Source organism: Loxodonta africana, chromosome 21, assembly GCF_030014295.1.
Source record: "Loxodonta africana isolate mLoxAfr1 chromosome 21, mLoxAfr1.hap2, whole genome shotgun sequence".
In the NCBI taxonomy this organism is placed as follows: Eukaryota; Metazoa; Chordata; class Mammalia; order Proboscidea; family Elephantidae; genus Loxodonta; species Loxodonta africana.
The window spans coordinates 69301975-69328052 of record NC_087362.1 but is presented as its reverse complement, the minus strand read 5'-3'; the positions used below and the strand labels follow the sequence as shown (position 1 = coordinate 69328052).

Here is a 26078-nt window from a genome sequence, read left to right as displayed (position 1 = left end):
CCTGAGAACTGCAATATGGACCTCAGTTCCCTCGCCTGGACCATATGGGTACTTTACTTGAAAGTTCATTGGAAATTGGAAGGCATGCTGTTATACATGGTGATTAGGTTCCCACGTTAGCCTACAAAAGCCCACTTAACCAATAACTAAAGGACGTCAATAAAAGGACCAAACTCAACCTCCTTTTTTTTTTTCCTGTAGACAAATGGACCCAGCCCATAGTCCACCAGGGAGACCAGGAGGACTTTCTCCTGCAGCCAAGATAAGCCCCAGGGATGCAGGCCTGCTCACCCCACCCTGAAGAAGCCATAGGTACACGATGAGCAAGATGGTTAGAAGGGGTGACTACTGGTGCGGGATGTCACAAGAACTCTGTGACTGGAGTCGGGGAGCACGAGTAGAAGGAGCCTCCATTGCCCAGGCAGCAGGCAGGTGATGCAGGAAGGAGCGGTAGGCAGGGTGGGAGGGGCCATCACACACGCTGCTGCCGCAGGTCACACAAGGATGAGGCAGCCCATCCTCATTCTCGAGCTTGGCCACGGCGAGAAGTCTGAGGGGCTCTTAACCCTGGGGGTACACATTTTCAGAAAGTGATGACTCCACCTTGTTTAAGAGCCCAGTAAAGGACTCTGGTCCCCAGGGAAGATTCAAGGGTGGCCAAGCTTGGCCTAATGAGGACACGTGGATCCTCCAGAGGCAACAAAAAGGATGGCTGCTCTTCTAGAGGCAATAAGAATATTCTGTTTTTTCATTTGACCAACCAACATGGAGGGAGCACTAATACAGACTGGACCAGGATGAGCCAGTGGCCTGGCTCACAGCCCTTCCGCCATCACAAGGCCAACGGGGACAAGAGCTAGCCTTCAGCACCTTCCCACCGCTGAATTCTTCAGAGAAGATGGTCCGGCATGGTCTGACTGAACAAGGCACAGGAAGGCCAGAAATTCAGTGCCACAAACGTGGGCCGCCCAAAGCCATTCCTCTTGGACCCGTAAATTTCAGGAGGGCTGGAGCAAGGGCCTGTGGTGCTGCTGGGAACTCGGGGTGTCACATTTTAAAAAGACTCTCTCATTTTTGAGTGCCAGAAAGGAAGGTGACCACAGTGGCAAAGGTCTTGTACAAAATTCCCCTTTTGCTAAAGTAAGCCCCGGTGGGATTCCATTGCAGCAGGTTAAAAAGCACCACACAGTGGTGAACAAGACAGACAGGATCCCCCAGAGCTTGGTGAAAAATAACAGTATTCCAACGTGACATTTTTAAGAACAAAGGTAAAATTACATGTTATAATACGCTCTTAAGAGTCCCTGAGTGGTGCAGTTAACGTGCTTGCCTGCTGACCTAATGGCTGAAGGTTCAAGCCCACCCAGAGGTGCCTTGGAAGAAAGGCCTGGTAACCTAATTCCAAAAAGCTGAAAACCCCATGGAGCACAGTTCTACTCTGACACACACAGTCACCATGAGTTAGAATCGACTGGGCAGCAACTAGAAATATGCTCTTATCTAGACAGTGTTTTTAAAAAATATCCTAACACAAAGACAGGAAGGAAATATTCCCCAAATTAGGTCAGGCCCTCCCTGTTACATGACTGCTTTGCATCCTGTACCTTTTCTTTGTGACACTTATCACAGCTGTAATTAACACACATTTGCCCAAGTGTGTGGCCATCTCCCCCATTAGAACTTCAGCTCCAGCACCTAACACAGTGTCTTGCACATTTAATAACTAGCTGTGAAACAAACGGATGGCAACGAATATCTTTGGTGAGGTTTAGGAGATTTTTATTTTCTCCTTTGGAAACAGCTATCCAAATCCAGGCCATCGAGTCAATTCCAACTCATAGCGATCCTACAGGACAGAGCAGAACTGCCCCATCGGGCTTTCAGGGCTGTAATCTTTACGGAAGCAGACTGCTACGTCTTTCTCCAGCAGAGCGGCTGGTGGATTCGAACCACCAGCCTTCCAGTTAGTAGCCAGGCCCTTTAACCACTGTTCCCCCAGCACTTCTCTGGAAACAGCTATAGTTTCTATTTGACATCTATACGTCTATATGTATGTATGCACATATAGACGTATAGATAGGTAGGTGAACACAGAGAAAATAAACTTTTTAATGACCTCTAGAGTCCAAAGGGGGAAAAAAAAAAAAACTGGTAAAAACATGAATCACAAAACTAATCATTAAAGCCAGAAGAGACTTCGAGAAATCAGGCCTCTGCTGGTAGAGGGATGGACTGGGTGAGGTATAAGTTAGCTCCAGCTTTCCAGACAGGCAGGGGCTGAGAGCTCAGAGAAGGGATTGAACCCTGAGCCAGTGTGGTCCCAGGAGGCTTCCCGGAGGAAGCAGCTCAAAGCAACCCCTCTGTGCTCATTTATATTCCAAGCAGGCAGGTTTGTAACTGACTTCCTCTAACCTGTATTTCAATCTACGTTATTTGTGGCATCATCAGCGCTGCCTGGCCTGTGCCCGACGGAGAAGGACAACCATCGGAATGGATGCACTTACAATCCCATGGGCTTTCGCCACCTTGTTGCACAAGTCGGGATGCCACTTCTGAAGAGCCAGATAGAACGGGTTTTTCAGGAGATCTTCATCATACAGAGCCATATGGACTTCAAAGGGTCCAAAGTGGGCTTCCTGGGATGAGGGAGACAAAAGCAATAAATGACCAGATTTACAGAACACAGAAAAGTCTTATCTGGCAATTCTAAAAAGCATTCCTTAAAAAACAAAAATATTCCTAACATGTATGCTTCTACCCTACAGACTTAAACACTCCATCAGGAAATATCAGATATAACCCACCTATTCCAAGGTAAGCTGTTGATTGGTTAAACGCATACATAAATGTTCAGAAAATCCTGTTAAACTCCAAGGCACTGTAGAAGTATAAATGGCTATTTTCAGAACAGCAGACAGAACCAAAATTATGACATTTTAAAGATGATACTCACATATTTTAATGAAATAATTTAACCATACAGAGTAATAATGCAAATACCTACCACCCAGGATTACCAAATCTTCATGTTTTGCCTCTTTTTGCCCCAGATTTTCTTTAAAGAAATAAAATACAGTACAACCTGTGAAATCTGGAACCTGTGTGACGTGGAAACCTGTCAGAGAAAGGAAACAATATTTTCCACTAAAAGGAGCTACAGGAAGGTGGTAAGACTGCACCCTGTCAAAGGTGGAAAACTTGCAAGACCTGGAAAAACAAGGCAGTCCTACCAAGTTCTGGTTCTCTGTATATCACAGAAGGCTGGAATCCCCACTCCCCACCTCTACCCCGTTCCCTGCCCTAATCTCATTCTCTCCTTCCCTTTAAGAGGCAACTATCACCCTGAAGTTGGTATATATCTCTCCCCGCTTCTATTCTTTTAATACTTAGGCATTCACATAAACAACGTCTTGTTTTGTAAGCTTTAAAATTTACATACATGGTGCCGTGCTATTAACTAATCCTGAACACATCTTTTTCACTCAACATTGTTTTCAAGTTCTAGCTATGTTGGTCCACACAGCTTTCATTCACTCACTAATTTCTGCTGCACAGTATTCCTTTAAGTGTATATGCCACAGTTTATTTACCAAATATCCAGTATTTAAGTTGTTTTGACCTTTGCAGTATTCCAAACAATGCTGCAGTGAACGCCTTCATACGTGGCTTCTGGAGCACATACACAGGAGTGCCCCTGGGAGAGGCGCCACAGGGGTGTGGGCACCTGCAAATTCACCAATGCTGACGCCGCTGGACCGCTGTCTGCACCCATGCAGAGTGTCTGGGCATTCCCACTCCTCGTGTCACATCCTAACCAATACCTCCTGGTGTTACCACACTATTTACTTTCTGCCAGTCTGAGTGTAAAACAGTATCTTGCTATCTTTAGTTTTTCTCTCCCTAAGGAAGCTGAACACCTTTTCCTACACCACATTCTGTTAATTATGTTATCATTACCTCTTCCTCTTTTTTCTATTGGGTTACTGGCCTCTTCCTTATGATTTTATGGTTCTTTACAGGCCTGGACACTAATCTATGCTACGAGTATCTTCTCCCAATCTGTGACTTGTCTTTTGAGTTTTCCCAATGGGTCTTTAAAGAAATAGAAGTTGTTGTTATTACTATTCTAATGTAGTAGAATTTGCCTCTTTGCCTTTTTGGATCTTAAGAAATCTGTGGTAGGTATGTCTCCCAACCTGTATCTTCCCCTTTCCAAAACGGCCTAACCACGCCTTCTATCAGAAACTTGTTGCCATCGAGTCGATTGTGACTCACAGCAATCCTACAGGACAGAGTAGAGCTGCCCCACAGTGCTTCCAAGGAATGGCTGGTGGATTCAAACTGCCAACCTTCTGGTTAACAGCCAAGCTCTTAACCACTATGTCACCAGGGCTCCAAGGTGGAGTCTATTTCCCCACCCCCTGAATCTGAGCCAGCCCTGGGACCTACTTTGACCCACATGGTCTCTGAACACTGACCTCCTGAGCGTCAGCTCAAGAGGCCTTGGAGATTCTCAGTCTCTTGGAACCCTGAGGCGATCGTGCTGTGATGAAGCCCATGTGATAAAAGACTATGGGCCCAGGTGGTCAGCTGAACGCAGCGGTATGAGCAAGCCTAGGGGAGACCAGAAGAACCACCAACCAACTGACACAACAGTGGGAAACAATAAACTGTGGTTTTTTATTACACAGCAAAGGCTGCCTGAAACAACCTCTTTTCCAACTCCAAAGTCATAAGGATAGCCCCCTATCTTTTTTGCTAAGAATCTTAAAGTTTTGCATTTCATTTTTAGGTCTTCAATCCATCTGGATTTTATTTTTGTATGTGTTATAAACCAGGGGGCCTAATTTTGTTTTTCCATATGGTAAGCCAATTGTCCCATCATTTTTTAAATAGTCTTTGACACCAGTTAATAATGATACCCTTGTTATACCCCAAGTTTCCATATGTTTGGCCTGTTTCTAGGCTCTACTGTCTAGACCAACATTGTCTAAGAGAAATATAATTTACTATTAGAAAGTTACTAAATAATTTCACATCCTTTGCATTGTTGTTCTAAGTCTTCAAACTCTGGTGTGTGCTTTATATTTACAGCACTTCTCAATTCATACCAACTGCATTTCAAGTGTTTAAAGGCTATACTTAGCTAGTGGCTACTGCACTGGACAGCCCCAGGCTAGGCCACATTATTTTCCATCATTACAGTTTTATAATAAGCCTTGGTATCTGTAATAGATTGAATTATGTCCCCCAAAAAATGTGTGTATCAACTTGGCTAGGCCATGATTCCCAATATTCTGTGGCTGTCCTCCATTTTGTGATTGTAATTTTATGTCAAGAGGATTAAGGTGGGATTATAACACCACCCTTACTCAGGTCACCTCCCTGATCCAATGCAACGGGTGTTTCCCTGGGGTGTGGCCTGCACCACCTTTTCTCTCTCAAGAGATAAAACGAAAGGGAAGCAAAGCAGAGAGTTGGAGACCTCCTACCACCAAAAAAGCAGTACCAGAAGCAGAGCGCGTCCTCAAGGGGTCACTGCACCTGAGAAGCTCCTCGACCAGGGAAGATTGAGGATAAGGACCTTCCTCCAGAGCCGACAGAGAGAGAAAGCCTTCCCCTGGAGCTGAGGCCCTGAATTTGAACTTGTAACCTACTAGACTGTGAGAAAATTAATTTTTCTTTGTTAAAGCCATCCACTTGTATTTCTGTTATGGCAGCACTAGATGATCAAGAAAGTATCTCACAGAGAAAGGCCTCCCCTGCTGTTCTCCAAAACTTTCTGGTTCTTCCTAGTTCTTTAGTGTATAACATTAATTAGAATTAGCTTGTCAATTCCACGAAAAATCCTGTTGGGTTAAATTTATGGACTGGAAAGTCAACATCTTTATAACAATGAACATTATCATCCATGAGCATGGCATATCTCTCCGTGCATGTCTTTTTTATGTCCTCCAATTAAATTTTCTCCATAAAGACCATATACAACTTTTATTAAGACTTATTATTTACATATTCTACACAGAATTTATTGCTGTTATAAATGGATTTTTTTATACATAAATTAATTATTGTAGGCAAGGTTTAAAAGGCAAAAGCTAAGTGGGCTTACATTATAGTCATAGTGTACAGATAAGAAACAGCATGGAACACACCCAAAATCACCGTCAGATCTGTGACTTATGAAGCCAGTTTGCCCCGATGTGATTTATGACTGACAGGTCTGTGAACAGCTGATGGAAGACTATATGTCAATGTTTTAACTCATTTTAGGGAACAAGCTGGGGTTTTTTTGTTATCTTTTTTTATGGTTTAGGTGAAACTTTACAGCTCAATTTCTCACACAAAAATTTATATATTTATTGTCTTGTGACATTAGTTGCAATCCCCACAATGTGATAGCACACTCCCCCTCTCCATCTTGGGCTCCCTGTGTCCATTCAAACAGTTCCAGTCCCTTCCTCCCTTCTCATCCTGCCTCTGGACAGGTGCCACCTGCTTGGTCTCATGTATCTGATTGAACTAAGAAGCACATTCCTCACGTGTAATATTTTTTATTTTATAGTCCTGTTTACTCTTTGTCTGAAGAGTGAGCTTCAGGGATGGTTTTGGTTCTGGGTTAACAGAGCATCCTGGGGCCATAGCTTCAGGAGTTTCTCCAGTCTCTGTCAGACTATTAAGTCTGTTTTTTTTAATGTGATTTTGAGTTCTGCTCCACACTTTCTCCCACTCCATCCAGGACTCTCTGTTTTGCTCTCTGTCAGGGCAGTCACTGGTGGGCAGCCAGGCACCATCTACCTCTTCTGGTGTCAGGTTGGTGGAGTTTCTGGTTTATGTGGTCCTTTAGTCTCCTGGGTTAATATCTTCGGTTTTCTTCATTCTCCTTTACTCCAAGATGGTTAGGATCAATTGATGTATCTTAGATGGCCGCTCACAAGCTTTTAAGACCCCAGATGCCACTCACCAAAGTGCGATGCAGGACATTTTCTTAATAAAGTTTGTTATGCCAATTGGCCTAGATGTTTCCCGAAACCATGGTCTCCAGGGCTAGCCCCAGCTACTCTATCCCTCAAAGTGTTTGGATGTGTTCAGGCAACTTCTTAGCTTTGGGGGAACACGCAGTTTTAAGGATTCTGCGATGCAGTAATGACAGACGAACTAAGGCCATTAATATAAACAGGTGCTTGGGATGTTTAAAGAACATTCTACAGCTGATCCACAATTGCTCCTGGCCTGCTCCCCTTACCACACATCAGTCTGGTTTTACCAAGCTATCAAGGAATCTGTAAAATGAGCACAGAAAAGAGATCAGAGTTCTAGCCATGTCATTCCTCCATCTTGGTCTACGCAACAGGGAATTTTAATACCTGCCCTTGCAGGATTTCCACGAGGATCACGTACATGTCACCTTCACTATTTTTGCCAGACTGCATACCGATGGGAGTCCTGGTGGCATAGTGGTTAAGAGCTTGGCTGCTGACTGAAAGGTCAGAAGTTCAAATCCACCGGCTGCTCCTTGGAAACCCTGTGGGGCAGTTCTACTCTGTTCTGTAGGGTTGCTATGGCAATGGGTTTGCTTTTGGTTTTTGGTTTCCACACCAATGCACCATCACTTACTGCTAGGCCACATGGCACGTTTGTGAGAATGAGAAAAAGGCACTCCTTCTCCCCAGTGGATGCGGCTCTGTGCCAGGGTACATGGCATGGTAAGCAGCTCATAGGATGGCGATCGGCACCAGTTTACCACTCCCTCTGGCCAGGCATCCTGTGTAATGAATAACCTGCACCTTTGTACACAGTTGGCCCTATTGTTAATGTTTGACATTTTCCCTTAAATGCCTATTCCCTTCTAAAACCTATTTTATAAACCTGTTGCCATCAAGTCGATTCGGACTCATAAAGAAACCTTGTTACTACTTTAAACCGAAAGTAGTATCACTTACCATAAAGATGGTCTCAAAATTTTAAATGATAAAAAAAAACTGACTGTTTTAAAACCTGGCTAGATACTACTGTCTGCCAAAGGTTCTGAGCCTGAGGCCTCTTCTCCTCATTAAAAAGAGAAAGTTAGCAAATACTAAACAGCACCACGTGAAACTTCTCCTTGATACAATCAGATAAATGAAATATGAACGAAAAACTGGATTACTTTCTCACTGTGTAACAATGTTCCATAATGTCTCCTTGGGAAGACACCAGAAGAGTATGAGTAAGTGTATTCTAAATTCTATACCCTTACGGCTCGTGATGAAAACAGCCACCTTTGGAAGCATCCTTGTCCCAGGTAGTGTGATAACTGTGTATCCTCCTCCCCTTTTAATGTTCATAGTAACTACAGGTAAACAGGTATCATCAGCCCCAGGTGGGAGATGAAGAAACTGAGAGTCAGAGAGGTTAAGTGGCTGACTCAAAATTAGATAGAAGTCACAATTTATTCTAAAACTCATCCCTTTAACCACTATACCCATCATGTAGAACAAAAATGCATGAAAAGGAGGTTATTTCATGAACCACAGATGGAAAAGTTGCTGTGACAGATAGCCACGCAGGCCCCACACCGAACTCGCTAGGTCCAACCAGAGAGCTGTCTTGGCTGCAGGCCCTACTGAAAGAGGCCCTCTGCTCCCTACAAATCCTCTTAGGGAGAAGGGCGTTGCATGAAAATGGATGCAGATAATCCCGTCCTAGGTCCCAGGGATAGCTCTGCAACAACCCAGGTATTTGAATTGCTGAATTCAATTATTGCTGGTGCCCAGGTAATCTCTTTATGAGTCCCCGCCAGAGCAACTGGGTAATGTAATTTTCCTGGGACAGAGTCACAAGAAAACAAAATTCTTCTTGGTTCCTAACACAGCTGACTATACACGGCAGGCAGCAAAGGTAAAGATAAAACCCACACGAGAGACAGAATGTGATACAGTCAGATTAAAGCCCGGAAGGAACACTCCTTCTGCTCCTCAGACAAGATGTTGGCAGAGCACCAACACGCCACCCTCAAGGTGGAAGTGACAGGGTAGCTTCGATGGAGGAACTAATGACCTAGCTGGGAGACAAGGAATGTGTACCAAACAAGTAAAAAACAAGCCCAAAACAGCCAAGGTCGGTTGAGGTAAGAAACAGGTGGAAAAGGGGCAGCAGGGAAGAGGGGGTGGGGCACCCCTGACAGGCATGACTCAAAACCAAACCCATGGCCCTCGAGGTGATTCCTACTCATAGCCACCCTACAGGATAGAGCAGAACTGCCCCATAGGGTTTCCAAGGCTGTAAATCTTTATGGAAGCAGACTGCCATATCTTTCTCCTGAGGAGCGGCTGGTGGGTTCAAACCACCAACCTTTCAGTTAGCAGCCAAGTGCTTTAACCACTGCGCCACCAGGGCTCCTACAGGGACGAGAGCAAGGGCTAAAGCTCAGGAGGCAGGAACAGGCTCCATGTGGACAGAGTGAACCTTTTCCCACTAAGTGAGAAGATGAGTCCAGGGAAGTAATAAGATCCCAAGCAGAGAAGGGCAGAGGGGCGGGCAGCAAGGTTTGGTAAGACCCCTGAATGCCGCATCAAAACATTCAGGTCAAACGCACCAAGTCATCTGCTTTCTCTTGAACATCAGTCCCCTTGGTCGCCAACGACTGAACCCTGTCCAGGAGCAAGGGTTCAAAGAGTTTGGTCAATCTCTGTTCTCAATCTTTCTGCCCCAGTTTAAAAATACAGAGAAATCCTATTCAATTTAGTGCTTAATACCAGGGCTGAACTCTTATACAGGGAGTATCTGCTTTAAGCGTAATATCCTGTCAAGTTTATGTGCCCAGAATGAGCTTTATGTTTTAAAAATGACACACAAAGCAAACGGACTGTTCCGTGGAAAACTGGAACCATGAATGAACCCTCTAAAATCTTCTTAAAAAACAATAATAATTAGTCCACCCCTGCCTGAGTTCAAATGATGGGATAATTTACAGAAAATCTAGCCAGAGTACCCCAGACCCCTGCACATGCATTATGTGAAGTCACTCTACAAACAGGAGAGCCACGGGACTCCTCAGACCAGTACTGGGCATTTCAGGAGGCAGTGTGCACACTGGTGGTTTTGTGGTCGTCAACTGTCCTACCGGCCGGATGAGCCTCTGTAGTCAGGAACCATCTGGTGACTATATGCAACGGCAGGAGCCCAGTGCAGCGAAGTCTGCACCTCCCAGAGATGGCACTCCCTGCCAATATCTCACCTGCTGTGGCCTCTTCTGCCCTTCCGGGGCCCTGACCAATGATAAACTAGGTAGTTTTCCAACTGATGAGCAATGTTCTCCAGTTGGTTTAATGTGTGATTCAGAAAGAAAAGGCAAAAGAAGAAAACTTCCTATTTATCTGTTTAATATCAAATGGGAGCAAGTTGACGACTGTCTTAGTTATCTAGTGCTGCTGTAACAAATACAAGTGTGTGGCTTTAACAAACAGCAGGTTATTTTCTCACAGTTTGCCCATTGCCGTTGAGTCAATTCCAACTCATAATGACCATAAAGGAGAGAGTCAAACTGCCCCACAGGGTAGCGGCTGGTAGACTGGAACTGCTGACTTTCTGGTTAGCAGCCAAATGCTTAAACCACTCTACCACCAGGGCTCCCACCAGGGCTTTAGAGGCTAGAAATCCGAATTCAGAAGGGAAGGCTCTCCTGCTGTCAGCTCCGGGGGAAAATCCTTGCCTCAGCTTCTCTAACACCAGCATTCCCAGGTTCTCTGGCAATCTCCTTGTAGCATCTCTTTCCCTGTTTGTGCTCATTTGCCTTTGTGCCAAACCCACTCTTTATAGGTCTCAAAAGCGATTAGGTTTAAGACATACCCTCAAGAGCGATTAGGTTTAAGACACACCCTATACCGATATGGCCTTATTAACAAAGAAAACTTTATTCCCAAATAGGATTACATCCACAAGTATAGAGGTAAGGACTCCAACACATATTTTGGGGGGTCGCAACCGAATCCATAACAACGATGTAACATATGGTATTACAGTCACTTGAGTCCTCCTTGCCTGTACGGTCTGTCAGACCTTTCTCAAAGCGCCTCCCTGACACGGAGCCCTGCACCTGGCTCACTGTAGGCATGCAGTAACTGCTCACCAACTGGAACAAAAACGATAATAGGGTATTAGAGAAGCCTAAGCTCCCAGTGAGGGGGTTATCACTCACAAAGGCTGGAAATCCACCATCCATATCCAGGGTAGGCTCAGGGCTGGCCCCAGGCAGTAGCCAAGCAGGCACAAAGAATGATGACCCAAAACAAACAGGGTGCTCAGAGCTGGCCAAACACAGTGACAGCTGGAATGTGAAGGGTCAGAGAGGGACAGAAGGCCCCAGGGCTGGAAAGGCGATGTGATCACAGAGAAAGCAGGAAAGCCTGGGGGAGTACAACTGCCCCTCACAATGCCACTCCATCAACCTGCTCCAGTGTCTTGGGCAGAAGGGCAGGAGCTCTGAGGGCCACTTCTCAGGGCCATCTCAGATGAAGAGGCAACCTCAGGTCTGGGTTCTTCCAGTCTGAGTCCTTTCTAACCCTGGTATCTATCATCCTGTGGTCTTTTCTTCTGCTCCTGCACAAAAGGATGAAGCTACTGGACACCAATCTAACTCTGGCAACTCATGAACCAGCGGAAGAGCCCCAGCAGAGCAGATGCCATGGCAACACTAAACATTGAAGACTGAATAACAAAGACCTAGCAGCTGCCCTCCTGAGGGGAACACTAACCAACAGCCACAAGGAGGCACCATCAAGACCTTGACTGTAGGCCCTCTGCAGACACTAAGGCTGCTTGGTCAAGCAATGCTGCAAGCAGAATTCAGGTGACAAGTCTCAGAAGACTGTCCACCCTGTAAGCTGGGAACCTAGGTCTACCCATCTGCAGAGTCCCAATCACTTTGCTGCCACTAGGTGCTGTGTCAGAAGTGTCTGCTCCTGCTCTACCCCGAACTGCTCTCTCCAAGGCCCACATGCTCTGCCTCCTTCATCTCACTCAAACCTGTCCAGCCCACACACACACAGCAAAGTGATCTCTATATCACCAAAGTCTGTGTGGTATTCTTCAATGGCTTCCCCTCTGCTCCCTACTGGATAAACGCTCAACCCTCTGCTGGTGTTGAGGGCCTCTCCCTTCAGGCCTCTGTCTGCCTAGGCAGCCTCACCTCCCTCTGCTGCCTCCAAGGCTCCCAAAAGAGATGGGTTTCTCTCCTTCCTCCCGTCGTGGCCACAGGAAAACTACTCTTTTCAGAGTCTCTGTGCAGGCCCCATGGGTGGCTGGGGAGAAAAAAAAAAAAAAAAACAGCCCCTCAAATCAACCAGTTAATGGACAGATCCCCAAGTCAGGGTGAACCCAGGAGCCCAGCACTCCGGACCATCTCAACACCATGCACCACCAGGTGGATCTCCAAACTCTACCACTTTTCTCTAGGGCCAGTAGCAGGGGTATTACTTAAATCAAGATGGGGGCCTCTTTCCACGAAGCCCGTAAATTAGAAAATCCCAGCTCCCGTGCAACCAAGTAGTCCCTCCAGTCTCACGGGTCCCGCGTTCCCTGAACGCCCTAAATCCTCAAAGAAGCCGCGCCACTTGCTCCCGTGGCCCAGCCCCAGCTGCAAGCACCCAAGTCCCCCGCACCTCGAGAGGCGGCCGAAGGGTCACCGCCTGGCGCGCGCCTCTGGGCAGCCCACTTTCAACGAAAAGAACTGAAAAGACCCGAAGTCCCGAGCACTTGTTGGTGCTGACGAGTTTTTCCCGGAGTAATCTTTACCCAAAAGGACCAGGGGAGCGTTCGGGCCGGTTCCGACCCGCTCACAGACGACTCAACGCGAGATTCAGGCAGGGTCCTCCCCCTCGACCCCCCACGGCGCCTCCAGCACCCCAGGGGCCACAACAGCCCGTTTTGAGGCTCCGGACCCCACCACAGCCTCCTCCCAAAGCCCGTCCCCCACCCCCACCCCCCCGCCGCCAGCCGCCAGCAAACCATGGAGGCGACCCCGCCCACTGTCCCCAAGTGCGAGCTCTCCGGACCCAGGCCCCGCGGGTCCTGGCCGGGAGCCGGGGGTCAGAGGGCCGCTCCCCGCGCCCTGGGACACGAAGGGCAGAGTCGGCAAAGAGCGCCTGGCCACGGACAGGACCAAGACGAGGGGCGGCCCAGCGGCAAGGGGCGGGGGCCTTCGGAGCCAGCCAGGGCCCGCCAGCCCGGCCTGGAGGGCGGCCCGGACCCCGCGGGGCGCCGGGGGCAGCGGGGAAAGAGCCCCTCCCCACGGCTCCGGGCCTCGGCAAGGCCTCCGGGCCCCAGGCGAGCCGTCCCGAGGAGGGGGGCGCGGGCGGACACCGGCGGGAGGACACTTACTTAGAAAGGCTACCTAGTTTCACCCCCTGCGCATCCCGGAGCCGCGGCGGGACCTCCCGGCCCCTAGCCTCGGACCTCGCTGCCCACCACCCCTCTCGTTTCCACCGCCCCCCTCCCCTTACTCCACCGTGGGGCGGACCCCGCCCAGGCCTCCGGCCGGCCCAATGAGCGGCCGTCTTTACGCAGAGTGACGCTCGCACGGAGCAATCATTGAGCCTGGCGCAGCCAGGGGCGGGGCTCAGGCGCTTCCTATTCGGGCTGGTCCAGCCCCGAGCCGCGGACTGCGCGTGCCCGGAACAAGACGGAAAGGGGTCCGGAGCAGGGGTGGGGTCCAAGCTCGGTCGCGGAGAGGGGTCTGGACTAGGGTGGGGAAAGAGAACCCAACCTGGGAACGGCCCGGCCCCGCAGCTCACCCTTCACTGCCCGCTTTGGAGGACGGCGATGCACAGTCCTTCGAAGCACACCACTCCCTGTCGGCAGCAGGGTCTGGGAGTCGGGGTCCCAGGGTCTAGTCCCCTCATTTGCGTGGACGCCACGTGACCGAGGCGCTCTTTTTTTCCTGGGCCTCAGTTTCTCCAGCCGTAAAACAAGGCCGGATTGTACCATCTCAGCGCTGACATTCCAGAACTATAATGGGTACAGGGAGCGGAAAGGGGGGGCTCACACGTGACCTCCCCGCGCGGGGCCCCGCCTACTCCTGGTCCTCACGGTGGAAGCGCCCGCAAGGAAGGGTGGAGGTAGGCGGGTCCTAGGAAACCCGACCCTACCGCCCTGGGTAGTGGCTAAGGCGGAGCGCGCGGCTCTGCTGCGGGCTGGCCCCGGCGTCCGCGCTGCAAGAGGATGGGGACCCGGCCCCGGGCTTCGCAAGGGACCACCATGGAGGCGAGGGCCTTTCAGAGACGCGACGTGTGACTCGCAGCGTCTCTGGGGAGGATGGACGAGCGGACGGGAGGCAGCTAACAGGGCTCCCACGCAGCACCCGGTCTGCAGAGGCGCACGTCGCGGATCCCCGGCACGCTCCGCCGACGGCAGCGGCAGCGCCGAGCGAGTCTTGAGTCATGAGTAGCGCATGGGCCTCCGGGCCAAGGGCGGGCGTCGGGGCTGGCCCTACCGTGCTGCGCTGAGAGCGTGAGGCCGAGAGGGGCGCGGGAGATCGGGCCGCCCCGACGCGCGCTGCCATGGCGAGGGAGGAGTGCAAGGCGCTGCTGGACGCGCTCAACAAGGCGACCGCCCGTTACCACCACCTGATGCTGACTGTCGGCGGCTCCGCGGACTCGCAGAACCTGCGTGAGGAGCTGCGAAATACGCGCCAGAAGGCTCAGGAGCTGGCGGGGGCCACCCGCGTCCGGCTGACGGCCGTGCTGCGCGACCGGGGCCTGGGCGCCGAGGGGCGCGCCGAGTTCGAGCGCCTTTGGGTGGCCTTCTCCGGCTGCCTGGACTTGCTGGAGGCAGACATGCGGAGAGCGCTGGCGCTGGGTGCCGCGTTCAGGCTGCACGCGCCGCGGTGGCCGCTCGTGCGCACGGGCGTGGCGCCGCGCGCCTTAAGCACCCGCAGCCTAAGGCAACAGGCCGACCGCGACTTCGAAGTGGCGGACCTGCGCGAGCTGGAACGCGAGATCCTGCAGGTGGGCCAGATGATCCACGACATGGAAATGAAGGTCAACGTTCCGCTCTGGACCGTGCAGGCCCGGCAGGCAGCGGGCGCGGAGCTCCTGGCCAGCACCGGCGCCTCCTTGGCCGGCGGCGTGTCGGTAGACGAGAACTCGGGACCCTGCGATCCGAGCAAAGCCCTGGCCGCCACCGTTTTCAGCGCTGTGCTGCTGGCGGTTGTGGCCTTGGTCGTGTGCGTGGCAAAGCTGAGCTGACAGACACTCGACGGCGACCGCCGCCACTGCTCTCTACCCCAGGACACCTCTCCAGGAGCAAGGATGGGCGTGGGGTTTGTCATGTTTAAGGGGACCGATTCTGAAGCCCGGTGTGTGTGTACATGCGCGTTTCAGGCGCACATCAGGCTGTGCGGGACGTGGTTTCCTCTTGCTGGCCCGCGAGGAGTTAATTTTGCGCGAGCGGTCAGGGCTTTACGCTGACGTCTGTAGGAGCTTTATCTTTTATCCTCTATTAATAGAAGGCCCCAGATCCCTCCAAGTTAATGGGTTACCGCGTGTGCTGCTAGGGCGTGTTTGCACCGAGCCTGAGCTCTGGTGCTCTCATCCCTGTCGGGGTCTCCCGCTTTCTCACTGGGCAGTAGAATGAACTGTGGAGACGGAGCTGTTTTGCTCTGGCGGGTAGTGATTTTGTTGCCTGGACAAGCAAATTGCAATAAAATGTAAGCAGTTTTTATTACTTTAATCCTTTGGGGCCTAAGCCTAGGACAGCGTGCAAATAGAGCTTCATGCGAAGCGCTTCTCTATGTATGGTGCGTGGTTGAGCTTCATGGCAGTTTATTCCTTAGTCACTGAAAGCAGCTAGAAGAGGCTTGGGTTCGTGACCTCCCGTGGCTACACAGGGTCTGCCTCTACTTAGGAAACCGGACAAGCCTGTTAAACTTGCTCTGGTGGGCTTGGATCCACTGACCTCTTTCCTACAGAAGACGGCTTTCCCCAGCCGGACCATGTGGCATGGAGGTGTGAGAAGAGCCACATGTCATTTAAACAGGCACTTTCTCCTTCGCTGGGGCTTATTTTTATCCCCGAACTAGACCAGAGTGTGTGATCCTTCTTTGGGGAGTGCTGGAGAATCCTCTTTGGTGCCCGTAATCTTGTCTATCCCCTTGTTTGCTTGCTGGCCAGTGGGAGCACTGGCTTTGGAGGGGGCTGCGGAGCTCAGTAACCCTGAGAGGGTGACAGTGGCATCACCAGCCGACAAGGCTTAGAGCCCGTCAGCTCTTGAGACTGGGTTAATATGTAACAGCTTTAACTTGGGATTTAAAAAGCTTTTTAAAAATAATAATCATTTAAAGAAACATCACAAAGCCACATCATGGACTCTCAAAGCTGTTTTTTTATAAAGGATATTTGGCCACGAATTCATAGTGCCAATGGGTCAAACACAGTGGTTTTCACATGTATATGTACGTTACTAAATACACATCTGCATCTATTTTTTAAAAAAACAATCTTCTTGAAGGTGGTAGGTAGGTCGTAATGGAAGCTACTGGAACCGCAGGTGAAGGTAGAAGGTAAATGGCCCCTCTGTCTTTGGCCGGTAAATAAGGAAACGTAGAAAATCCCCTGGGTACCGGGCAGGAATCTGCCTGAACAGGGCTGCCACCTCCCACCTGGGGTCTGCTGGGAGAGCGCCCTCTGTTGTATTCTTGGGGAAGTGAGACTGAGAAAACATTGATTTTTAGGTCTCCAACTGGTAATTTGGAGTACAATCCAGGTACTTTAGTTTGGCTGAAAACTGATGAGGATTTTTAAAATATATTTTTACTCCAGAAAGGAGGAAGGGGGGCAGGAGAGGGAATTGGCAGTTTTTCCCAAGGAGCCCAAGCAAACAGCAACAGGCATGGGATCTGGGCCTGTCATTCCTACAAGGCTAGGCCGTTTCCCACCCTCCCTCCTTTGCCCACTGCCACTCCTCAGCTGAAAGTATCCAGCATCGGGCAAAACATAGAACTTTTCTGTGTTTTTTGTGATAATTCTTTTAAAACACTTATAAGGTCTTAGGGTGAGTAAAAGTTTTATGACAAAATTACTAATAAAAGGATGTAAATCCAAACAGCGGCCACTTCAAATTCTTTGGCACCTGCCTACCCAGGGTACCTTTAGAGATGACATAGAAAGTTTTCTAACTCCTTTTTCCTCCTCCCACACACAACATAACATGCAGTCTCTCCCACCTCTCCAAAGTCTCGTCTCTCTTAGATGTGAGGAGGCTGAAGGCATTTTGTGACCCAGTGTTAGAAAATAATCTCTAAAACCAAGCCCTAAAGGAATCCTGCTGTTCCTAAGATTTCTTATCAAGGTTGTTTTGGGTCATGAAAAAAAAAATTTTGTTCAACAGAACCTACTAGAGAGACAGTCCATCAGATGTTGTATAATCCATTCAGAGCAACTGGGGCAAACAAGTTTCTTTGTTACTGTTTCTACCCACTCTGCAGATCCCTGGGTATTTCCCTGTGCAATCAAATGTATACTTGATTCTGAGGGTCCTCCTTCACTGAAATTAGTGATAAAATGTTGCAAAAAAAAAAAAAAAAAGCTGTTTTACAATAAACATCCATCCTATGGACCTGTTAACCTAAATAGCTGTTTGCAATTGAAAATTTTAAACATTAGGGATATTTGGAGTTATAGCATTGCCTAATAGAACTTCTGCCTCATCCAGTCCACTACCCTCTAATGGCATCTCTGTTCTTGGTTCTATATGTAACCCAAGAGATTGCTTTCTGATACAAGCCTGATTCTATTTAAATGTTTATTATCAAAGTCATTAATTTTCTAAAAATATTAGGTCTGATCTGACACCATGACAAGTGATAGAAAAACAACAAAAATCCAAAACGTACAATATAGGGTGAGATCAAGGTTAAAGTCTGTGGCAGAGAGCATCCACTTTCCCAAATTAAAGATCCAAATTAAAGGATAGGTCTTTACTTCGAAACTTAAATGTCACTACAAATCTCCTGTTGTGTGAAGTGAAATACGCATAAAGAGAAAACATCTCTAGGTTCTCTTTTGGGAAAGCACCACTACTTTTATCTGATATTGAAAGGACAAAAGCTTGGAATCTGAAGGCACTTCTCATGGGAACTTTGTTCTTCAGAAGTATGTGTTCTGAACTATAGTTATTAGTTTTAAAAATGTTTGTAGGAGGAAAAAATGCGTGGTAAATTCTGTTTTATGTGTTTTAAGATATTACGCTTTAATGCCACAAGGGAAAAATATCTTTGGAAATAAAATTAGAGCATACACTTGGTGATTTACCTAAGGTTTACAATTAAGTACTCAAAGATGTGTGAGGTGAAATGAAAAAAAAGTAGTTTGGGTTGAAAAGATTTGAAGTTTGCATGAAGACCCTGATGATGCTGTATTTTCCTTTTCAGTGCGATAGATGTTTAGCTACTTGATTCCTTTTCAGAATGTAGTTCTCTGTTCTGTAGTGAATGCTTTTTAGGGTGTGAACCCCAAAGGATGAGCCTGTGTCAGCTTGAGAAATATGCTGTAGGATTCGCCTCTGCATTCCTTTGGGGAGTGCCTCCTGTCTCCGGATACCTCAGAGAAGTCACTGACCTCCCTGTGCCTCACTGCCCTCATTTGTGAAATGGGGGGGTCCTTTATCTCATCACACTCAAAGGGCCCTTCTACAGCTGAACACATTAAACAGAATGCAGTTAAACAAGGCAGGGTTTGGTTTTCTTTTTGGTTTTTTGTTTGTTCGGGTGCATACAAATGGAATTTTGTAGTTTGGTGATTATTGTTGAAAAATAGTCTGTTGGTAAAATACCCTACTAATTTTAAAAATCAAAATTAGCTAAGTTTACTGTGATTTTAGCCCACAGCAGAATTAGTTAAGGGACTTAACATAGATTATGTGAATGTTATTAATTTATACTACTTAAATTAAAGGTTCTAATTCCAAGTCCAAGAAAGCCTAGTATTTATTAAAACGGTCTATTTTACCCAGCAATCAGGCCACCTAGACTGATGCTGGGAAATTGGAGATACAGAATGCTGTCATTTATCATGGAGGTGGGAGAATTGTATTCTCATGGTAATTGGTGACCTCAGAAGTGTAACTGTACTATTTGCCTCCTGCCAAGATCCTTGAGTGCAGCATGAGTTGTTTTTGTGTCTCAGCCAAGATTCAAGGTGGAATTAGAGGCTTCCTGTGAACTCTTTGAGTGCAGCTTCTAACTAAAGTGTTTATTAATAATAATTCAAAAATTAAAGATAACATGCAGCATTTGTAACACTGGGAAAAAGCAAGCTGAAATGATTCAGCTATCAACTACTATGATTTAAATATATATATATATGTTCTTAATTAGTCTTACTTCTTCACACACATTTGAATAGAAGTGAATGTCCTGATCAACGTATTTACCTTTCACAGATTTCATTGTATAAAGAGATGTTCAGAAACTCTACAGGATTATAAATCTCCAGGTGCTTTCCCACAATATGGTTATACTCGTCTTGAATGTAGGATGGAATCAGGAAGAATAACAGGTCTCCATAGGAATGACCTTAGGCTGTGGTCAGCACACATACGTCAAAGTCATATTTCAAATACTGTTTCTTCTGGCTCTGGGGAACTGACCAAAGGTAGATGCTGCAGCCCTGCCTCCATGATGGCAAGATGGGTTTCTGGGAAAAAATGCTCCTCTCTTTCATTTACTTATTTCTCATCTCCTCCCACACAGGATTCTGGGTGTTTTTACTGTAGTACTATGAAATTTGGGGCATCTTTGTTCCCTGGTTTTTATGTTTTAGCATTTTAAAACCTTAAGGCTTATACGGCGAGTGTAAATAAAGCAAACGAGAGATCCAGATGGCAAAGTGATTTTAGAGTCATTTTAATATGCTGTTGCCAGAAGGCAAAGTTGAGTGTCGTGATTGTACGTGTGTGTTATGCACATGGAGAAACTCTATCAGGAAATATACAGAAATAAAGTATTTGTTAAGGCGGTGGGATTACAACTGGTGTTTTTTCAGTTACTTTTGTTTAATGTCATATTGTTTTTATAATAAAACTGAATGCTCTTGTCATCTAGAAAGTGTTGTTTTGTCATTAAAATGTAAATTTTAACAGTCAGGGTCTTAAGTATAATGAAAAGTAATTTCTGAACCTTTCAAAAAAAGCAAAGCATAACACTTTTGGAATCTTAACCAGGGAATCAAAAGCATGTTTCGAAATGTATTATCAACACAGGATAGCAGGGACCTGGATTCAGAGCAGATTTCACTGAAGATTATTCCTTAATCCCTTTGACCTCAATTTCCTTATCTGTACAATGGGAGGTAACCCTGGTGGCACAGTGCTTAAGAGTTTGGCCGCTAACCAAAAGGTCGGCAGTTCAAATCCACCAGGCACTCCTTGGAAACCCTATGGGGCAGTTCTGTTCTGTCCTCTCAGGTCATTATGAGTCAGAATTGACTTGACGGCAACAGGTTTGGAGTAATAATAGGGTATACATCATAGGGATGTTGAGGTAATACTTTGTCCTGCCATCCAAAAAAAAAAAAACCAAACCCAGTGCCATCGAGTCAATTCCAACTCATAGCGACCCTATAGCCATAAAAAAAAAAAAAAAAAAAATAGGGCTCAATAAATGTTAGCTGCACTGCTGTTATTATACTATTTTAGAAGTTTTAAAACGTGGATGGTTGGGCAAAAGAAACAATGTACATGAAGACATTTAACTTTCTGTAAGTCAGATAAAATGTGCTAAAAATCCGAATGTACCCTTCAAATAAAAGAAGGTGTATAATAATAAGGTCTAGGTTACAGAGGGAAAATCAGGTTGATCTAGAATTTGGAATCAGTACGTGTTCAAAGTCAAATTTATTGAGATATAATTTAAATACGGTAAAATTCACCCTCTTCGGTTATAGTTCTGAGTTTTGACAAATGTACACAATCATGTAACCACCAACACAATCAAGACAGAATGTGTTCATCACCCCGAAAAGTTCCCTCAGGCCCTTTGTAGCCAGCTCTCTCCTCCCACCCTCAAGCTCTGACAACCACTGATCCGGTTTTTATCCGTATAGTTTTGCCTTTTCCAGAATGCCATGTAAATGGAATCTGGACATTTTAAGAATACAATTTTGCGAATCTTTTCAAAATGAACGTTTTGAGAAATAATTTCTATGCGGTGATTCTTGGAGCGTGTTACTGTCGTTCACAGGTGAATTTTTTTCAACCCCACTGAAATGTCTTGGTTTCAAACATACATGTTCAGCCAACTCTCCTGCGGCTGGTGAATCATCTCCAAGCTGAAGTCATCTCTCCACAGCTAACCCTGCGGATCTCATCCTTCTAGCTTTCTCTTCCAACAGAAAAACCTGACAAAGTAAATAATGAATAACAGACAGAACTGACTTTGGGCTTGCTGACTAAACTTGGAGTTTTAAATATTCTTACATTCAAACATGACATGTTTGGAAAGTTTGTTTTGTTTTGTTTTGTTTTCCGCTTTCAGGGTTATGCAATATTCTAGTAATAAATAAAATAAATTTCTTATGGTAAAGATTGCAAGGGAGGGCCCCTGGAACTTAAGAATGAAGAGTCAAACATCTTTAGCTATGAAGTAAGCAATTTACCATAAAGCGACCCACTCTCTCATGGCCAGAGAGTGGGACAGGGTGATTGCCTAGTGCTGACAAGGGTTGGCTGTATGCACTTGCTCTCAGTCCTGGGGCGGCTGACACCATGCCACCTGCAGAAAGGGCAGGACACTCTGGGGATACACAGGTAGGTTTTGAGAGAAACTCTTTATTCAAGGTCACAAAACTTGCCGGCTTTGTGACCTTGTGTAAATCACTATGAACTATTTTCTCATGTCTTACCCATTTTTCTACACAGTTGTGAGCTTTTTGTTCTCCACTTTTCTAAATTCTCTAATCCTTTGTGACAGATATTACAAATACTTTTTTTTTGTCATAATAAAGTTATGTATGTATTGTCACGGATTGAATTGTGTTCCCCCAAAATGTGTATCAACTTGGCTAGGCCATGATTCCCAGTATTGTGTGGTTGTCCTCTATTTTGTGATCTGATGTAATTGTCCTATGTGTTATAAATCCTAATCTCTGCCTGTGGTTAATGAGGCCAGATTAGGTTATGTTAAAGAGGATTAGGGTGGAATGCAACACCCTTACTCAGGTCACAGCCCTGATCCAATGTAAGGGGTGTTTCCCTGGCATGTGGCCTGCATTACCATTTATCTTACAAGAGATAAAAGAAGAAAGAAACGAGCAAAGAGAGAGGGGCCTCCTGCCAAGAAGGAAAAGCTGGGTGTGGATCGCATCCTTTGGACCCAGGGTCCTTGTGCTGATAACCTCCTAGACCCAGGCAAAGATTGATGCCAAGACACACGGACATCTCCAAGGAACGCCAGGCCCACAGATGTTGAAAGGAGACAAGGACCTTCCCCCAGAGCTGGCAGAGAGAGATAGCCTTCCTCTAGGGCTAGAGCCCTGAATTCAGACCTCTAGCCACCTAAATTGTGAGAGAATAAATTTCTGTTTGTTAAAGCCATCCACTTGTGGTATTTCTGTTACAGCAGCACTAGATAACTAAGACATATACACTTATGTATATAGAAAGTCAAATTGATCAATCTTTTCCTTTATTGCTGATAGATTTTGAGTCAAAGATTATGGAAGAATTTGTATGTTTTCTTCTAGTGCTTAAGTGGTTTCATTTTTCTATCCACTGTAATAGCCAGCCTTGAAGATACCCTTAGTGATCCCCACCTTTGGTATTTTCACCCTAGTGTAGTGCCCTCAAGGAGCCCTGGTGGTGCAGTGGTCAAAGTGCTCAGCTGCCAACCAAAATGTCGGCAGTTCCAGCCCACCAGCTGCTCCGCAGAAGAAAGGTGTGGCGGTTTGCTTCCATAAAGATTTACAGCCTTGGGAACCCTACAGGGCTGCTATGAGTCAGAATTGACTCAGCGGCAGTGGGTTTGGGTTAGCAGTACCCTCTCACTTCGAGCTGATCAGTGTAACAAGATGTGGAACTGTGGAAATGACAAAGTGTGACTTCTGTGTGGTGCTAAACTGAGGCCTCCTGCCCACAGCCATGGGACTGATTCATTGTGGAAATGGACCCTCAGTCCCAGTCAAGTTTCCTGATGCAATCCTGGCTGACATGCTGACCACAACAACCTCCCATGAGATAGTCAGAACCACTGAGCTAAGCTGCTCCCAAATTCCGGATCCAGAAAAACTGTGAGATAGTAACTGTTTATTGTTTTAAGCCAATACATTTTGGAGGAACTTGTTAACAGCCACAGGTAAGTAATATATCCACAAATGATTCTGTGAGCACATTAGGTTTGAGTATGATAGTTGTATCTCTTTTGCTGCTCAGTCCTTCCTTTGTTTCTATTCTGGCTCCTGGCTACAGTTCAGGTAACTGAGGCTATGGGGTGTAATCTTGCGATACATACAGAAACCGGTGCTGCATCATCAAAGTCTCCTGAGGAAGACAGACATGGCAATGCGCAGGTTTTGGGGACTGCTCTGTGTCGCTTAAGATCTGGCTTCTGCATCTCACAGCATGGAAGAATCTGGAGGGCATTATGCTGAGTGAAATAACTCAATTATAAAAGGGCAAATACTGTATGAGTCCACTATTATAAAAACTCATGAAAAGGTTTACATACAGAAAGAAACAACTTTTGATAGTTACAAGAGAGAGGAGGGGTGGGGAAGGAAAAACACCAACTAGACAGTAGATAAGCGGTAACTTTGGTGAAGGGTAAGATAATACACAATACTGGGGAAGCCAGCACAACTTAACCAAGGCAAAGTCATAGAAGCTTCAAACACACATTCAAATTCCCACAGGGATCGTGTTACTGGGCTGGGGGCTAGGGACCACGGTCTCTGGGGACATGTAGCTCAATTGGCATAAAAGAGTTTATAAAGAAAATGTTCTACATCCTACTTTAGTAGGTAGTGTTTGGGCTCTTAAAAGCTTGTGAGTGGCCATCTAAGATACATGTACTGGTCCCACCCCATCTGGAGCAAGGGAGAATGAAGAAAACTAAAGACACAAGGGAAAGATTAATCCAAAGCACTAAGGGACCACAACTACCACAGCCTCCCCCAGGCTAAGTCCAGCACAACCAGATTGTGCCTGGCTACCACCACTGACTGCTCTGACAGGGATCATAATAAAGGGTCCTGGACAGAACTGGAGAAAAATGTAGAACAAAATTCTAACTCACAAAAAAGGACCAGGCTTATTGGTTTGATGGAGATCGGAGAAACCCTGAGAGTACAGTCCCCAGACACCCTTTTAACTCAGTACTGAAATCACTCCAAAGGTTTACCCTTCAGCCAAGGATTAGACAGGTCCATAAAACAAATACATGTAGCTCAACCATGAATACTCAACTAAATGGGCACACCAGCCCAGGGGCAAGGATTAGAAGGCAGGTGGGGACAGGAAAGCTGGACGAATAGAAATGGGGAACCCAAGGTCAAGAAGGGGACAGTGTTAACGCACTGCAGGTTGACAACCAATGTCACAAAGCAATTTGTGTATTGTTTTATAAGAAACTAATTTGCTCTGTAAACCTTCATCTAAAGCACACGCGCATACACACACACACACGCAGTCTTCCTCAGGGAATACTCTACGTGTTCTCATGACTCACTCTCATATAACCTAAGATTACTTAATATGCAACTGTGTCTTGTCAATCTCCAGGAAGGCACTAGATTACAAAGCATTTTCCAATTTATGCACCATAAAACTTTCTTCCCACCGTGTTAACTCAGAACTGAAGCTACACCCAAAGTCCACCTTTCAGCTAAATGTTAGACAGGCCAATAAAACAAACAAGAACACACATGAAGAATGTGCTTTTTAGTTCAATCAAGTATACGAGATCAAGTTGGCACCACCTGCCCAAATGCAAAGAGAGGACGCAGGAAAGGACAGGAAAATTGGACAAATGAACACGGGGAACCAGGGTGGAAGGGGGAGAGTGCTGACACATTGCAGGGATTGCAACCAATGTCACAAAATAATATGTGTATAAATTTTTGAATGAGAAACTAATTTGCGGGATGAAGTTTCACTTAGACCACAATAAAATAAAATAAAAGATCTGGTTTCTGGAGCTTCGCTATGTACTACTCCAAGACTGGGTTATCTCATTCAGGAGTGACCAGCAGATACTGAAATAAACATTTATACCACAAACCCATGATGTTACAGTGAACAGTGTGTCCTTCCTTAAGATACTCAACCCCTCTGTGAATGGCTTCTCACCTTTAAAATTGTTATAACAGTTTCTATCTTAAAGAGTTTTATGAGGATCATAGAATACTTACAAAGTTCTTACTACCTCATACACAGTAAGTACTTAGTAAATATTAGTTATGAATATTACTCCTAGGATTATCATTACTCCTAGGATTAAAAGACTACCTTTCAACCTCTCAAGCTACAACTTTAACACCTTCCTCTGCATATTCAACCAATCACCACACTGCATCAAGTCTGCCTCTTAAGTCTCCCCTACACAGTCCCATAGCTACTCTCCTAGTTCAGGCCCTCATTATTTCCTGCCTAGACTCACAGCACTGGGTTACTGGGTTTAGTACATCCCATGGGCCTCCAGTCCAGCCCATCCAATCGTCACCATGCCGCTGTCAGGGCAAGGTGATTTTTGAAGACATGAACTTGATCATGTCCCACGGCTGGAATAACCTGGGTGGGAACTGTTAAAAATGCAGACTGCTGGGAACCACTCCAGACTCTGCAGTAGATTCTGAGATGAATGTCTCAAAGCTGAGTCCCATGAAGTCAGAGAGATCAGGGAGGGGTTCCAAACTGTGGATTCTGTAACTCAAGGTGGATTTAGAAGCCAGCAGACCCCCCAAGTAGGACATGTGTCCCCTCCTTGGCATCTAGTGTTTTTCTCACTCTTGTGACCCCATCTTCTATTTCTGGGGATGCAGTCAGTGGACAGGGATTTGCACCTTTAGAAAATGACGTGGAAAAAAAAAAATCAGCCTATATACTGAAGGTGC

General features: G+C 46.5%; 2 protein-coding genes across 10 annotated transcripts in view; one reads left to right on the top strand and one right to left on the bottom strand.

Moving 5' to 3' along the window:
- Window positions 1–14019, bottom strand: part of ANKRD27 (ankyrin repeat domain 27) — a 72347-nt gene extending 58328 nt beyond the window's left edge. The window contains exons 1-6 of one of the 9 annotated variants that reach the window (XM_064274103.1): window positions 13773–14017; window positions 12170–12281; window positions 4479–4614; window positions 3005–3115; window positions 2805–2878; window positions 2505–2636 (exon numbers count right to left, since the gene is read on the bottom strand). In XM_064274103.1, the coding sequence (XP_064130173.1) occupies window positions 2505–2606 (102 nt within the window). In that variant the 5' untranslated portion in view covers window positions 2607–2636; window positions 2805–2878; window positions 3005–3115; ... (1 more) ...; window positions 12170–12281; window positions 13773–14017. The other 8 variants (XM_023555647.2, XM_023555649.2, XM_023555648.2 and 5 more) reach the window with 8 other exon arrangements.
- A 518-nt stretch (window positions 14020–14537) lies between these two features.
- On the top strand, window positions 14538–20614 carry RGS9BP (regulator of G protein signaling 9 binding protein). Its single transcript, XM_003416333.3, has one exon. It carries the CDS (start codon window positions 14538–14540, stop codon window positions 15222–15224), a length of 687 nt encoding a protein of 228 aa, XP_003416381.1. The 3' UTR covers window positions 15225–20614.
- Window positions 20615–26078: the final 5464 nt, after the last annotated feature.